Here is a 13,959-nt window from a genome sequence, read left to right as displayed (position 1 = left end):
GAAAATCACCAGGGGACACTCCAAATCTAGAGGAAGGACAGGAACATCAAACAGGGAACCTTTTTGCTTTAAAAGGTCTCTCATCCTCTTAGACTTTAAAATTTCTAATTCTCCCTTGAAATACACATGACACAGCATTATAGAAAAGTTATAACTTTCAGAATTTTTTCTCACCTGTTGGATAATAGGTTTGTGAGAACTGCATTGAAGATGTGTAGCTGCTGTATTTTGGAGGGGAAGTGGCAATGGCTTGAGACCGTTGCTGAAGCGGCACAGGAGAGGTGCTGGGCTGTAGTGTGTACGTGACCTCTGTCGGAAACCTCTGGAGTACTGGAAAGGCAACCCCTTTATCTGAAAAGGCTGGGGAAGCCTCGTGTCCTGGAACAAACCCAAGAGAATTCTGCCATGTTCTGGAAGGGACTGGAGTCCGATCTAAACTTTTTGACGGTAAAGTGCTGTGGTTGTGGGATGAGGCCGATATGTAGGAGTAAGGAAATAAACTGTCTTGATGATAAGGTCCATGAAACTGTCCTACAGTCAGCAGTCCTGCATTGGGTACAAAATAAAGTAAAACAAGTGTGAATGAAAGGAGTTTTCACAGGTAATGAAAGGTAATATGGGGAGCCAAGGCTCTAAAACATTATTTGGGAAGACAACACTTCTTTCAATATATGTAATCCAGAAACAGACTGTATTCTTCCACCTGAACGTACAGTAACAGCTGCAGTGGCACATGGGTGCAGTGTCAGTACACGGCTGTCTATGTAGCATTTCTCCATGAGCCTGCAGTAACCAGTTATCTGTATTTATAAATGTAGTATAATGAACATATAATGCATAGTAAATTAGTAAACCACACTAAACCAATTTTAAAAGTACTGTGTGTTAAATCAGACAGGATATTAAAAATAAAAAATGAAAAACAAATCATAAAGCCGGAATATATGAAACTCCAATGCTGAAAGCTCAAAGACAGCCAAAGAAAGGCAATGTCAAAATCCTCCAAGTGGTTTTGAAATCCAAGCTCAGATGTTTCAGGACAAATAGTTTAATTTGTCAAGAAAAAAAATAATGATAGAAGCATTTATTGTTGAATCTGAAGAAAGAGCAGCAGACAAGGGCATAAAAGCAACTGTTTCCTCCCAAGTGTCATTCATCGTACTAGCCTCTTGTTCTCTAGTATGAAAAACTAGAACTGCAAATTAGCACCGGAGGAAGCCAGAGCTACATATCACTTGGCTTCTGTGTAAGTTACAGAAGGACACCAGTGATAATGAAAAAGGGAAGAAGTATTAGAAGTAACCTGTAAAAGAAAAGAATAATGAATTTGTAATCAAGATCTTGCATCAATGCTTACAGATAAGGTATTTTCACTTAGACCTTGTGGTTTTGTTTGTTGTTGTTGTTTTATAACTTTTTGAAGTGTTAAAATTTTAAAACAGCTATTTTCCTTAGCCAGGTTATGCCCCAATTTGATTTGGATTTTAATACTTCTGCATGAACAAGCAAGTCTTTTTCAAGAAGGGGAACGAGAAAGAAGGCTACAAGCTTTGTAATTCATCGTTGTGTAGGTTTAAAGAATATTCTCTCTTATATACACAGCCTTGCTTTGATTAACATCAAAGATCACTTGTCATTTTTAAGTCAACTTTTTTCCAGTCAGCATAACTAGTTCAGTTTAGATACCATGTCTTATGCCATGATGACATAGTTTCTGTTAGAGTTTTTGCTGACATTCTCAGAACACTGACTATAAAACTCAGAATGTCTTTATGCTCATTGAATTCCTAAAAGAACTACTGTATTTATGACTTTTCCACAGTACCGTATACAGCTATGCTAATTATAAGCTTAAGAACGGTTTGCATCAAACTAGACTTTTTAAAAAACAGCCTCACGTTTACCTCTTTCACTCTTATAGTAGGAACTAATTCAAGAAACGGGTAACATACAGTCATTATTCCACAAGTTCATATTAAACCACTAGGAATCACTAAATAAATACCACCTGCCCCCTAAACGTTTTGTAGGAGTTTACGTATAGGACTGTTTATTTCCTGTTCAGTATTTCTACCATAAAAAACAGAGAATGAAGAGAATATGAGGATTCCTTTCTTCCTATTTTACCTTTGGATAGGGAAATTAAGATTATCTAGTTTCAGGTTACAATTATCAGGTTACAATGTACCAGTGCTTTAACAGGAATTGTTCCTGGACATTTAACACAGAGCTACATGTTGCAAGACATTTGGAACAGAATGACACTTTGCAAACAAAAATATCTTCCACCTATCAAATTACCTCATATTTAAAGCAAAGTAAGACATGCCCCTAAATAGTCAGTACAGAACAGAGTGCACAGTAAATTGTCAGCCTGTCAGAACTCGACGGCTATAAAAACTGATGTTCTCTTTTTCTTTCTAGAAACTCAGACTCCTAGAGCAAAAGCTCTCTAAAAACTGGGACAAAAATGCACCCATAAAAACAGATGGGGGAAAAAAAGGCTGTGTTTTCCTTAGGATTTACTCTATCAATGGCCTGTAGTACACCAGTTCAGACCTGATTTTATTGAAGACACCCTTAATTACTCATCTTAGCCTTAAAAATGTTGAAACAAAATCTTTAAATGCTTCCTAGCCTCAGTATTGAAGCAAGCTTCTTCCCTTCCTAGAGGTTTCTTTTTGTTTTCTTGCTGTTACGGGTGCAATTCCACTCACATTACAGAAAACACCACACGAATTAGATTACAGTTACTACTTGGAAACAACAACCGAGAATAAATACCAGGATACCCTGATCTGCCCTCAGCAAGGGCTGGTACTGCCGGAAGCAGTACCACCGTCTGCTTTTTCCTGTCTGGTTGCAGAGTCCCGCCACTTCTCCCACCCCGAGCCTCACAGTTCTGCACCCAGGTCAGCCCTACAGGGGCAGCCCGCTCTTCCCTTCAGGGCACGGTGCACAGCCAACGACTGCAAGGAAGGTGATGGCAATGTGTGGTCACGGGAGCCGGGAGCAGGACTGCTCTTTTGGTAGCTGCCCGCGGTTGGGCCAGGCTGAGAGCACAGCAAACGAAGACACTCACACCTTCCTTGCGCGGCACCAGCTATAATTCCTCTGCTCTTATCTGGAATTTGTGGAATGATCCTCCAAGAGCTCAGGCTTGTCTTGGAAAACTCGGACCCTCTCAAGGAGGGTTAGGAAGATAATAAAACATATTCTGAGGCCTTCTAACAATCTTACGTCCCGTTCAGCTTTCACCCTGTCATTCGATCCTCTTTACAGACTCTTCTCTCTGGGGAGAGGCCTGTCAGAAATCTTACAACCAGGCCTTTTCTCCTCTACGAGGGCTCGCTCAGCATCCCCGCTGCCGGGCCGGGAGCCGTGCCCAGCGCCCCGCGCCCCGCCCGGCCTCCCGCAGGCCCCGCCGCGCCTCACCGGGCCGGTCGGCCTTGCCGGGCGTCGAGGGCGGCAGCAGCAGGTCCCCGTGCAGCGAGGTGCCGAGCAGGCGCTGGAAGCGGTTGGGCGGGCGGCTCGTCACCTCCAGCCCGGCCGCCAGCTTCGCCTTGTTGGCGCTCGTCAGGCGCTTGAGGTGGACGAGGAGGTCGGGGCGGTCGCGGCGGAAGTGGGGGCTGTGGAAGTGGTGCAGGGGGCCCCCGGAGCCGCCGTCGCCCCCTGGGCCCGGCCCGGGTCCGGGTCCGGTCTCCGCCGCGCCGCCCGCCGGCCCCATCACCACCTTGCGGAAGCCGTAGAGGTTGAGCTGCCGGATGAAGCTGGTGAAGTTGGTGGTCTTGAAGAGGTCGCCGGCCCCCGCCGCCCCGTCGCCGCCCGGCCCCGCGGCGCGGCCCTGCCCCGCGCCCAGCAGCTCGGACTCGAAGAGCGGCTGGTCGATGAGCAGCCCCTCGCCGCGGGCGTCCCAGCGGATGGAGCGGAACAGCGGGCTGTTCACCAGCCGCCACAGCTTGGCCGGGAAGTTGTTGGGGTTGATGGGGGCGGGCAGCAGCGGCTCCTCCATGGCGACGGGACGGGACGGGACGGGACGGGACGGGACGGGACGCGGCGGCCGCTCACGCCCCAACGGCCGCCGCGCGAGGGCCGCCGCCGCCGGGCAGCACCGGAGCCGGCCCGCGCCGCCCGGCACGTGCCCCCCGCCCACGACGCGCCGGTTCCCCCGCTCCCCTCGGCCCCGGCGCCCCTCCCGCCCCCCCGGGTTCCCCGGCACCGCCGTCCCCTCAGCGCCCCCGGTGTCCCTCAAACCCCGCTGGTTGCCCTCGGTCCCCCCCACAGTCCCGCCGTCCCCTCAGTGCCCCCCGGTCCCCCTCAGCCCGGCTGCTGGTCCCTTGCCCCATCGTCCCCTCAGCCCCACTGGTTCCCCTCAGCCCCACTGGTTCCCCTCAGCCCCTCTCAGTCCCCCCACAGCCCCAGCGTCCTCCCAGTGCCCCCAGTCTCCCTCAGCCCCAGTGGTTCGCCAGTCCCCCTCAGTTCATCTCAGCCCCTCTCAGTTCCCCGTAGTCCCTCAGTGCCCCCAGTCTCCTTCAGCCCCTCTCAGTCCCCCCATAGTTCTGCCGTCCCCTCAGACCCACTGGTTTACTGGTTCTCCTCAGCCCTCTCAATCCCCCTCAGCCCCCTGTCAGTCCCCCTCAGTGCCGCTTAGCCCTGCTGATGGTCCCTCAGTCCCGATGTCCCCTCAGCCCCTTCCAGCTCCGCCACCCACTCAGCCCCAGTGCTATCAAGGGCTCCCGGTGGGTCCCAGGAGGAGAGAGACCGAACCCCAGGGGTTGGAGCTGCTGCTGCTGGAACTGCCTGTCTGCGTTGCCAGGCAGTCCTGGGGGCATCATCCAAAGCGCAGGTAAGTGTGCTACTGTCAGCCCGCATGCGTGGGAACAGGTTAAAAACGCCAGGTGCTGAGGGAAACTATGGCCTGAAGGGGAAGTCCAGCCTCATAAATGGCTTTAGCGAAGGATCACTCCTTTGGAGGAGTCCTCAGGGGCTAAGGGAGGCTGCCCGCTTCTCCTCAGAGCAGCTTGCTCAGGAAAGCGAGTCAGCTTCCACAGAAAGTGATTAAATCCTGTGGGGACCGAGGGCCTGCGCCCAGCCTGTGCAGGAGTGCACCCAAAAAGAGGTTGGTGAGCCAGATGATGGCTTGTGCTCCTCACCTTAACTTCTCCGGAGCTGCTGTGAGGGACTGCAGGGCTATGCATCTGCTGGTGTGGGCAATACTCAGGGGGAATTCGGTGCTGGTAGAAGCTTAACCTTATGTATCCAGTGATGGTCACTGAAACAATGCTGCTTGTGAAAGAAATCATGATGTTATACTAGATCTATGAAAGTGTCAGCTCACAGCTGTGTCAGTGCCCAAAAAGGAAAAGAAAGAGAGTTTAGATGGGATTGGAAAAGGAACACAGATGAAAACACAAATTTTCACTTTTGCCCTAAAAGTGAACATGTGCAGCTCTCATCTCTCCCACTCTAGAACCGTTTTAGTAGAGTTAGAATGGAATAGAGAAAATCAGCATCGAGGATATGGATTAACTTCAACAGACGGAAATACTGAAGAAGAAATTTTCAGAGTGGGTTTGACTACGTGAAGATGGGTAGTAAAATTGTAAGTAGTGTAAAGAAAGTGAACGTGACTAGTAGAAGAACTGGGAGGATGTCAAATAAAAGAAATCAAGTTGGGTGCTTACAGGGAAACTGGGTAACTAATTGCTACAGGATGTTTTGGATACCAAAATATTACTTGGCTGAAAAAAAAAATAAAAAGACCAGATATATTCACAAAGAGAAGTACATCCAGGGCTCTTAAAGATGGCACTTGTCACTGGTAGTCCCTGAGTCATAGATTGGTGGATGATCAGCATTCATACCAGAGATGTATTAGTACATGTATATCCTCTTAGGCTCTTCTTAGAGCTTCGGCTGCTAGCTGTGGTTGGAGACAGGCTACAGGGACTTTTTTCTAGCCTAGTACAGCCATTCTTAGAATTTTAGAGCAAGAATCTCTGCTATGAACCAAAAAGGGAGGAGAAAAAAGGAGCTGGGAAAGGAAGAGAACGGTAATCTCTCTCTGTCTGCATCCCATCTATGGGTCATCAGCAGTGAAAAAGATATTCCTCTATCTTTGGCTGCCTTCAGAGCAAGAAAGTAGTGAGAAGATCAAACAGCTGCACATCTTGTGGCCTTAAATACATTATTTGATACTTGTCATAAGATTTCTTTAACTGAAATAATTTTTAATGCTTTGGTTTACAGTACAGCCCCAAACCACCATGGCAAGTGAAAGTGCAGTAAATTATAGAAAGGAGACAAGGTTGAATAAACTGTGATGGGAAACTGTTCTTATTTGTAAACTGAAAGCAAAATCATTCTGCTCTTCTGCATAACTGAAGCGAGGAAAAAGATGTTAAAACTGTGCTTAGCTTAAATATTTTGGGATGTGGTCACTTCAAATTAAAGCAGACAGGTAAAATAAGAAATGGGTCAACAGAAAGCGATCGTAAGGAGGGATTAAGAGAGATGATTTTTGCCTCTTTTCTAGCAGACTGATTACTACTCTGTCCTGTGCCTATCTTTGGCAGATTTAGCACTTTTGCCATAATTCTGAGTCAGTAGCAACAGCAGGAAAGAACAGAAATTTTGCCAGCATTGTTGTCAAAGCTAAAATCCTGGACCATGGAAGAAGTTGCTTTACCCGAGGAATTAATGGCCTACAGTTCTAGCTGAACTCATTAAACCCATGTGAAGATGAAGCCATCTTCCCAAGGGGCTTTGCATTTTTATTTCCTCAATAATAATTTATAATTTATCCTCTTAAGAATTATGTAATGGTTGCTCAGTGTCAACAGCTATAACTTTGAAGTGAAGCATACTGAATGCAAACTTGAAAATCAAGAAAAAGTCCACTTCACAAAATATTTTCTCAGCATTCCTGAGTCTGTCTCTTGTACTATGTCAAAGAAATTATTTAAGGCTTCTCTTCTTTCCCTGTGCAGGAGTGCAAGAAGACTATGACTGCCTGAAGCTGAGATAGGTGAGTTTTTTTATGTCAACCATAACTCTTGTCATACTCAACAATATGTAGTCCATAACTAAAATGCAGAGAATGAGTCTCTAAAACTAAGAAGTTCCTTTAAAGTATTTCCTTTGGTACTTTGTAGCTGAGCCCATAGCTGCAAACCAGATGACTTTTTAAAAATGGAATGTTTTTTCATCAGCTTCCAGAGCACTGCCTGCTCCCAGCAAAGCCATGTCTTGCACCTTTCAGTGCCTCACCACTCATGCCAGGTCACACGAGACAATCTTACAGCAGATGTGGCAGGAGGTAAGCTGAAGGAAACAGCTTCATAGCTCTCTTATAGCTATGTCACACAGATGGGAGTGTGCTTGACTCGCCCAGCAAGCCTGACAATGAGAAGGTAATGATCCCTTTAGCTGTCTTGGTAGGTCAACATCTGAACTGCCCATGTTTTAGACAATGTAGGTGCCCCTCAGAATGTTTTTGGGGAACACTGAAAGTTTCCTCTTACTTGAAACAGATCAATAATAATGAAGTGCTTTTCAGCAGGAAACATAGCTCAGTCAAAAGCTGTTGGACAGTGCAGGATCTAGAGGTAGCATTGTCAGCTGACAACAGTGCCTGGCATTTCCAGCCAGCCTTACTGCTGCTGCTTCTCTACATCTCTCTTTCCCTGCACACTTTCATCGCCCCTCCAGACTTCACTCAACACCCACCTTGACACCATTCCAGCCCCACGCTGACTTACAGCATTCAGTCTTCCCCAAACTAGCAATGCTCTGGGTCTGAAAAGATGGGCAAAGAGTACAATCCACCTGGCAGCACAGGTTCTCCCCTCATGGTGGTCCTGGTTTCCCTTACTCGCAGCTTCAAGTCTGGTAGCACCACTGCTGCCTCCACAATTCAATCACCAACTGAGAACTGCAGTTCTATGCACGAATTCATTGCAGAGATTCTTGTCCCTTTTGGATTTACTGACTATTGAATTTGTTCCTCTTCAGTTGCTCACCTGTTACAAGTCTTTGATGTTTTTGATGCCTCCTCAAAGTCTGAAGTCTTTGATGCCTCCCTTCTTTCAGTAGCACTGACTTTTAGCATAGTTGACTTACCCTTACCATTCATTCAAAAGGAAGATACTCTGCACAGTGTACATACTGAAACAGTTAAGCCAGGCCTGTCAGTCTTTATTTCTGATACAGTTCTGCGAAATGCTTTCCTTTTGGCAAGTGCCTTTGCAGCCATTAAAAAAAAAAAAGTTATGCAAGTCTAAAATAAATTTGCATTTTTTTTTAAGACCATGAATGAAAATGAAAATGCATTGTTCTTATATTTTCTTGATGTACGTTCTTGGTATACAAGTCTATCCATCTTTGTACAACATGACTACTTTGTTAGAAGGCGACAGTGAGCACTTTATTGTCTAACTGTGAAATAAGGCTACAGTCACAAAAGGGAAGTGGCAGTTGTAACACTGAATATTTTGTCCCAGGTCATATAAAGCACCTAAGTACCCCCATAATGAAGGCTTACCCTTATGCTGCTGTCTTCCCTCTTCCCTCATGAACACGCCACTTAATAGGCCAGTCCAGCAGGTTCGCACAGCAACTGGCTTTTCAAATGCAGAGGTTGACACAGGTTCAGAACTGGCTTTGTTTTCAGTAAGAAAGAATAGGATACAGACATGTCAGTAAAATATATGGTTGCATGGGAGACTAAAGCTGCATGACTAACCTAAACTTCGTGAGACTGAAGATGCGTGTGCTGCTTTCAGTAACTCTTTTTAAACATACTGGAGACTGCATACAGCATCTTTCATCTAAGGACAGTTTGACATATATATTAGTATGTACTTAAGAGATACAGAGATACCCAAGGTACCGTAAATAAATGGCAGTGGCCAAAGTTCACTTTTACAGAAGCATAACATTTTGGGAGAGCATTGTACTGCTATTTAACTGTTGAAAATGAATGGCCAGAAGCACATCAAACACACCTCAGAAAGCCTGCATCCGTCTTGTCTGTCTCTCACTTTAAACTTGTTTCCTGTTCAGTACTTGCAGGGTTCACAAGAAGGCCATATATCACATTCCTCTTTTTTTCCCTCTTTCATAACCAAGGCTTAACATGTCTCTTCACATCTGCTGCAGTTTTAGCATTATCTACTAATGGCTTAGCAGATGAATAATATCCAACAATCACAAGCTTGACCTGACTTCTCACTACACCTAAATCTATGTTTATTTTGTTCAGTGGCTGGTATTATAGTACATCATAAGCAGTTCCGGTTGTTAATTTGCTAAGAATTCATGGCAGTTACTGCACTGATAGGGGAAAGCTTTGATCTCCCTGTTTGTGCTAGGTTTAGACACATTTCAGTGTGCACAGATAGATTACCTCAGGCTGAACGTGTTGGCAAATTATGGCTTTATATTCTTTAAGTGATAATCCTTTGTTCTGTGCTCAATACTCACGAATGTTAAGTGCCCTTGCTGGCATTGCCAGCCTGACACTATAACAGTTGTGTCTCAAGCAAAATGCCTATATTCAGCTTTGAAGGCACACGGGGAAATTCTGCTGAAGTACCGTTCCTTCTGGTGAAGGAATGCCAAAAGGGTCATACAACAGTCCTAGCAGCCAGTCTTCCACTGCATAGTAAGATGACATCAGAACTGTTAAGACCATAGCCTGGAAGTTAATCTGTCCTTTCCTGTAGAAACATCATTCACGGTTAACATTCAGAAGCATTGCCTTCAAAGATGACCTTCCTTTGTATGACTGTTTCAAGAGCAAAGGTTAATTTTTAAATGTGACAAGTTATCTTGCTTCTGTTTTCTACTACAACAAAGTGTTTAGGTACCTGCCTGACCTGAACTATTGGAGTAGTTTTATGAGAGGCCTATTCAATTTTAAGATCCCTGGATGCTTTCTAAAAGTTTCACTCCAGTTTCACTACAAACTGTTACGTACCTGCATCACCCTTGGCAGATCAGGCTGACTAAACAAAACAGTCCCCAGCTGCCATTCTGCATAGAGGAATGCAACCAACTGTCAGATGCAGAAGTGAAACTGGCAGGAAAAAGCTCGCCAAGTTACAAGGAAAGAAAGTGGACCATTGCTTCTCCCACAGACTGGACGTTGGGGACTAATCCAGCTATGCAGAAGCCTGTGAAACCATCCCATCCCTAAAGATGTTCAAATCTAACATAACTTACCAGGTAAAAGTGGTACAAACATGTCGAAAAGCTACAGAATCCTCCCTAGCAGCTCTTGTTTAGAGGTAAGGAATTTTTCCCTTCTCCTTACCCAGTCATTAAAGGAGAGGCTGGAGGAAGTTGGCATCTTGGGTAGCCGTTGTTTTGTTTGGTAAAGAACACAGAGCCTCAAAGTAGAAGACTATGACATAGCATGCTTTGTGTCCTACTCTTGATTACTACTTGTGAGAAGGGATACTAAATTCCTAACATACCTTAATGAAGGGAAAGGGTAGCAAGTTACAGCCAGGGAAACGATGAGTAAGATTACACCACAAACTAAAGAATGGGTCCAAACACAGCAGCACTAATATAGAGATTTTATTTCAACTGTATTGAGTTGTACAGCACATTTTGTTTGTCACAATGCTATCAAACTGATTTTAGAGTTTTTGGCCAGCACATTGTGACACTGAAACTCACAAGAGCTAAAAGCAGTTTGGACTAATGGCCTGAACGGAAGAGCCAGGAGTACCTAGTTTCTGGCTTCCTTATTGCTTGCAGTCATTCCAACATGTGCAAAACAGGAACAAATCCAAATTCTTCTGCCAGCCCAATGGTCACTCTTCCATGTCTGGCAATGACTGCAAGGTACAAGGCAAGGGAGAATCTGAAGCAAGGTGCCTTCTCTTCCCAAAGCCATATTGGTTGTTCCCAGTATGGAAAAGAAGCAGAGTCCAAGTAAGTACAGGGTCTTCAGATGATGCTAGCTTTACTTGCACTATTGGGACTTACAAAACCAGAGGCTGACATATCAAAGTACAGGAGAGGGTCATTATTCCATTCCCTCTGATAGAGATGACAAACCATTAGCAAATAATCTGGGAGATCACAACAGCATGAAGTACTTTGCCTTGTTGTTAGACCAAATGCCCTCACAGGTACTCCCTTCCCAACATATAAAGTCTCAGCTCATGACATACAGAATACATAGTACATTTTCATATTGTTGGAAAGAAAACTTGCATTTCTATAAAGAAATGCCTCATGGTCAAACTCTTCTTCCTCATTAATATCTGCAGAACGCTCACCCGAAGCCCACTTTTTTCCTAACCCCAGTTCAGTTGTTAATTTTTTTATTTTTTTATTTTTGGAATGAGCTGGGATTCCCGTTCTCTAGTTTAATGAACAAGTAGAGAGGCAATTACAAGTTGGCAACTCTGAACTTCGACCACTGTACAGGCGACAAAAGAAGATGTCAAATTCAAGAGGCATTTTAGGTAGCGCTGGGGCAAAACAGAGATATTGTTTCCACCACTGAACAGATGCCACATGTCATGTTTATCACTGTAGCTTGGTTGTACATCCTAAAGTGAAAAGCACAGACTGTAGTGTCTATGTCAGCCAGTGTCTTTCCCCAGCCCCATTTTGGTATCAATGCTTCATTCTCCCTTCTTCGGGTTACATTAAGTGCACAGAAATATATAGCAGCATTTGGACTGAAACCCTCACATACACCAGACAGCACATTCCAGGAGGTAAAACAACACATTATGGCCTATACCCTCAAGGTATCAAGTTTTCAGGATAAAGAGCAGTAGGAAGTGGAGAGCTGAGGGCAGAAAAGGGGAGGAGGAGCAACACAGGAACACAAGTTCTGTTTCCATGCCAGGAGAGGATCAGGGTGCCATTCCTGTGTTAGCACCACGCTGTGACACTACTGCAGACAAAGCAGACGGGCAGAGCAGGAAGTGAAAAAGCCAATCTCCCATCTCCCCACATTGCTGGGGGGCAGGGACAAAGTCAAGTGCATTCACCAATCCTAGCGGAGCATGAAAACGGGTGAAATCTGCTTGGCCCGTTTTCAGCCAGAATGAATTTCTCTTCAATGCTCAAGAGAAAATCAATTAGTGATGGCTAATGAGTCTTGTTCACCAAGCTGATCACAAATCACACTCATGGAAAGAGAATCTACAGACCTGCTCCAGGCTGAGGCCCTTTGAAAGCACATGGTACCACCTAGAGTCTGCCCTCTTCCTTGTACAGCAGCTTGCCTTTGCTGGGGGAATTGGTTCTAAACATGCCTTCCTATTGCTTTGGGGGTACTTTGCACAGGCAATATCTGTGAAAACATTGCTTTCCAGCCCACAGAAGAAAGAGGTTGCAATCCCCTCTTTAGCCCTAGGTCATCAGACTACAATGTACGGGCCCACCGGTATCAGAGTGGGGACACACACCGTACTCCAATCTGAGCTCCTCTGCTCCAGACCGATAGTAAGACTGTTGAAGACAGTGCATTCAAGCTTGGTGTTTAAGTGTTGCACCAAAGGCCTTCACAATTACAGTGGAGGCAGAGTCACCCTTCAAACCCATGAGAGAAAAGGCTGGGCTTAGACAGGTCCCTTGGCTGGCATTCAGCTGGAAGCTGTGGCGATGGGCTTCTTCAGATGTTGGCTCATGAGCTCCCTGGCACGAGACACTTGGATGTGGTCATAACAGGAGTTACAAACGAGGACAGGGTCATACAACTGCTGATCAGGGATGGGCAACTTCAGATGGCAGCAACCGGCACAAAACACGTTCCCACAGTTCCTGTGAAGGAGCAAGAAAAGCAGTGAGACGAGAGCTGGGAATGCCACAGCAAATTTCAGCAAGTGCAAAGGACCAAGTTCAGGAGTGAAGTCTCAGCCTTACTTACAACTAGTCAGCATGTTTCTTAAAAAATAATGTGGTTCCCAGCACAATCTGGCTGGCTAGCACTAGAAAGGGACTAGTAGGCACTACTACCCAGAAAAAAGATCAAAGACCAAAAGGATCAAAAAGGAAATGGAAACAAGGACAACATAGCAGACTGGAAACCTGCAGGGAATTTATGAGACCTGGTGAATAAAGGATGGACTTAACACTTTCTCCTCGGAGGTGGAGGGGACAAAGATTGCACTCAAGCATTTTGTGAGGTTTGACAGACAAAAGCAGAGAAGAAGAGTGGAACTGCAGCAAAAATATTGTTTACCTGCAGTGATGCCTCCGTTTGGCCAGCCAGAATTCACAATCGCAGTTAAAACAATGCGAGGCCATGTGGTCTGGAACCCACCGCGTAACCTAGGGCAAACACCAGTCCTCATCAGCTTTAAATCTGTAACACCACACCAACCAGGTCTCAGGACCCAAGATGCAGGCTGAGATGTTGCTTTGGACCAGAACAGGCTAGCCCTGAGAGAGCCCATCCCACAGGTCCTCTTCTGTTGGACACAGCAGCAGCAGCAGAGGATGCAGAGCCTCTTGCACCTTGTCTTAAAGGACAAGGGTTGCTGCTCTCGGCCTTTCCTCCAGCCCACTCTCTGCTGCCATAACCATTGAAGTTACCTGCTAGGAAGAAACATCCTCTCCTGTACCTTTACAGCTGCCGTAACAGCACACGTACCTCCGTCTCCTTCTTATCAACAGGCTCCCAGCTCGCTTCTGACAAACAGTCTTCACTATGATCAGAACAGAAGTCCTCAGTATCACTGCCATCTGATTCCTTCAGACATGTCTGCAAAAAGAGAACAAGTCACAAATCCCCTCAGCTGCCTCAATCACAGAGCCAAGGGCATTCCCTCTCCAGCCACACAGTGCTTATGAGGGGCACGTGGCTAGCTCTGCAGTTCTCCACACAAGGAGCAAAGGGCTGAAGCATTCACAACCGTCTAGGAGCCACTGCCTGGCCCCCAGGAAGCAGAGGTACTTCTGGGTGGCATGAGGACATGGCACTGG

The 13,959-nt window shown here is 46.0% G+C and overlaps 2 protein-coding genes and 1 long non-coding RNA gene across 6 annotated transcripts in view; 1 reads left to right on the top strand and 2 right to left on the bottom strand.

Moving 5' to 3' along the window:
* Positions 1-4,044, bottom strand: part of HSF5 (heat shock transcription factor 5) — a 28,699-nt gene extending 24,655 nt beyond the window's left edge. For both annotated transcript variants that reach the window (XM_083806263.1, XM_083806262.1), the window contains exons 1-2: positions 3,436-4,044; positions 175-546 (exon numbers count right to left, since the gene is read on the bottom strand). In XM_083806263.1, coding sequence (XP_083662389.1) covers positions 175-546; positions 3,436-4,012 — 949 coding nt within the window. In that variant the 5' untranslated portion in view covers positions 4,013-4,044. The remainder of the gene's footprint in view (positions 1-174; positions 547-3,435) is intronic.
* A 302-nt stretch (positions 4,045-4,346) lies between these two features.
* LOC310884453 lies at positions 4,347-11,651 on the top strand. The gene is made up of 2 exons (XR_014574224.1): positions 4,347-7,027; positions 7,212-11,651. It is a non-coding gene; the product is annotated as an uncharacterized lncRNA (long non-coding RNA).
* Positions 10,570-13,959, bottom strand: part of MTMR4 (myotubularin related protein 4) — a 52,864-nt gene continuing 49,474 nt past the window's right edge. For all 3 annotated transcript variants that reach the window (XM_083806256.1, XM_083806257.1, XM_083806255.1), the window contains 3 exons: positions 13,628-13,738; positions 13,217-13,305; positions 10,570-12,795 (listed from right to left, as the gene is read on the bottom strand). In XM_083806256.1, the coding sequence (XP_083662382.1) occupies positions 12,618-12,795; positions 13,217-13,305; positions 13,628-13,738 (378 nt within the window). In that variant the 3' untranslated portion in view covers positions 10,570-12,617. The remainder of the gene's footprint in view (positions 12,796-13,216; positions 13,306-13,627; positions 13,739-13,959) is intronic.

This window comes from Anser anser (assembly GCF_964211835.1).
Source record: "Anser anser genome assembly, chromosome: 20".
Taxonomy (NCBI): domain Eukaryota; kingdom Metazoa; phylum Chordata; class Aves; order Anseriformes; family Anatidae; genus Anser; species Anser anser.
The sequence above is the reverse complement of the archived record's forward strand: the minus strand, read 5'-3'. Positions and strand labels throughout refer to the sequence as shown.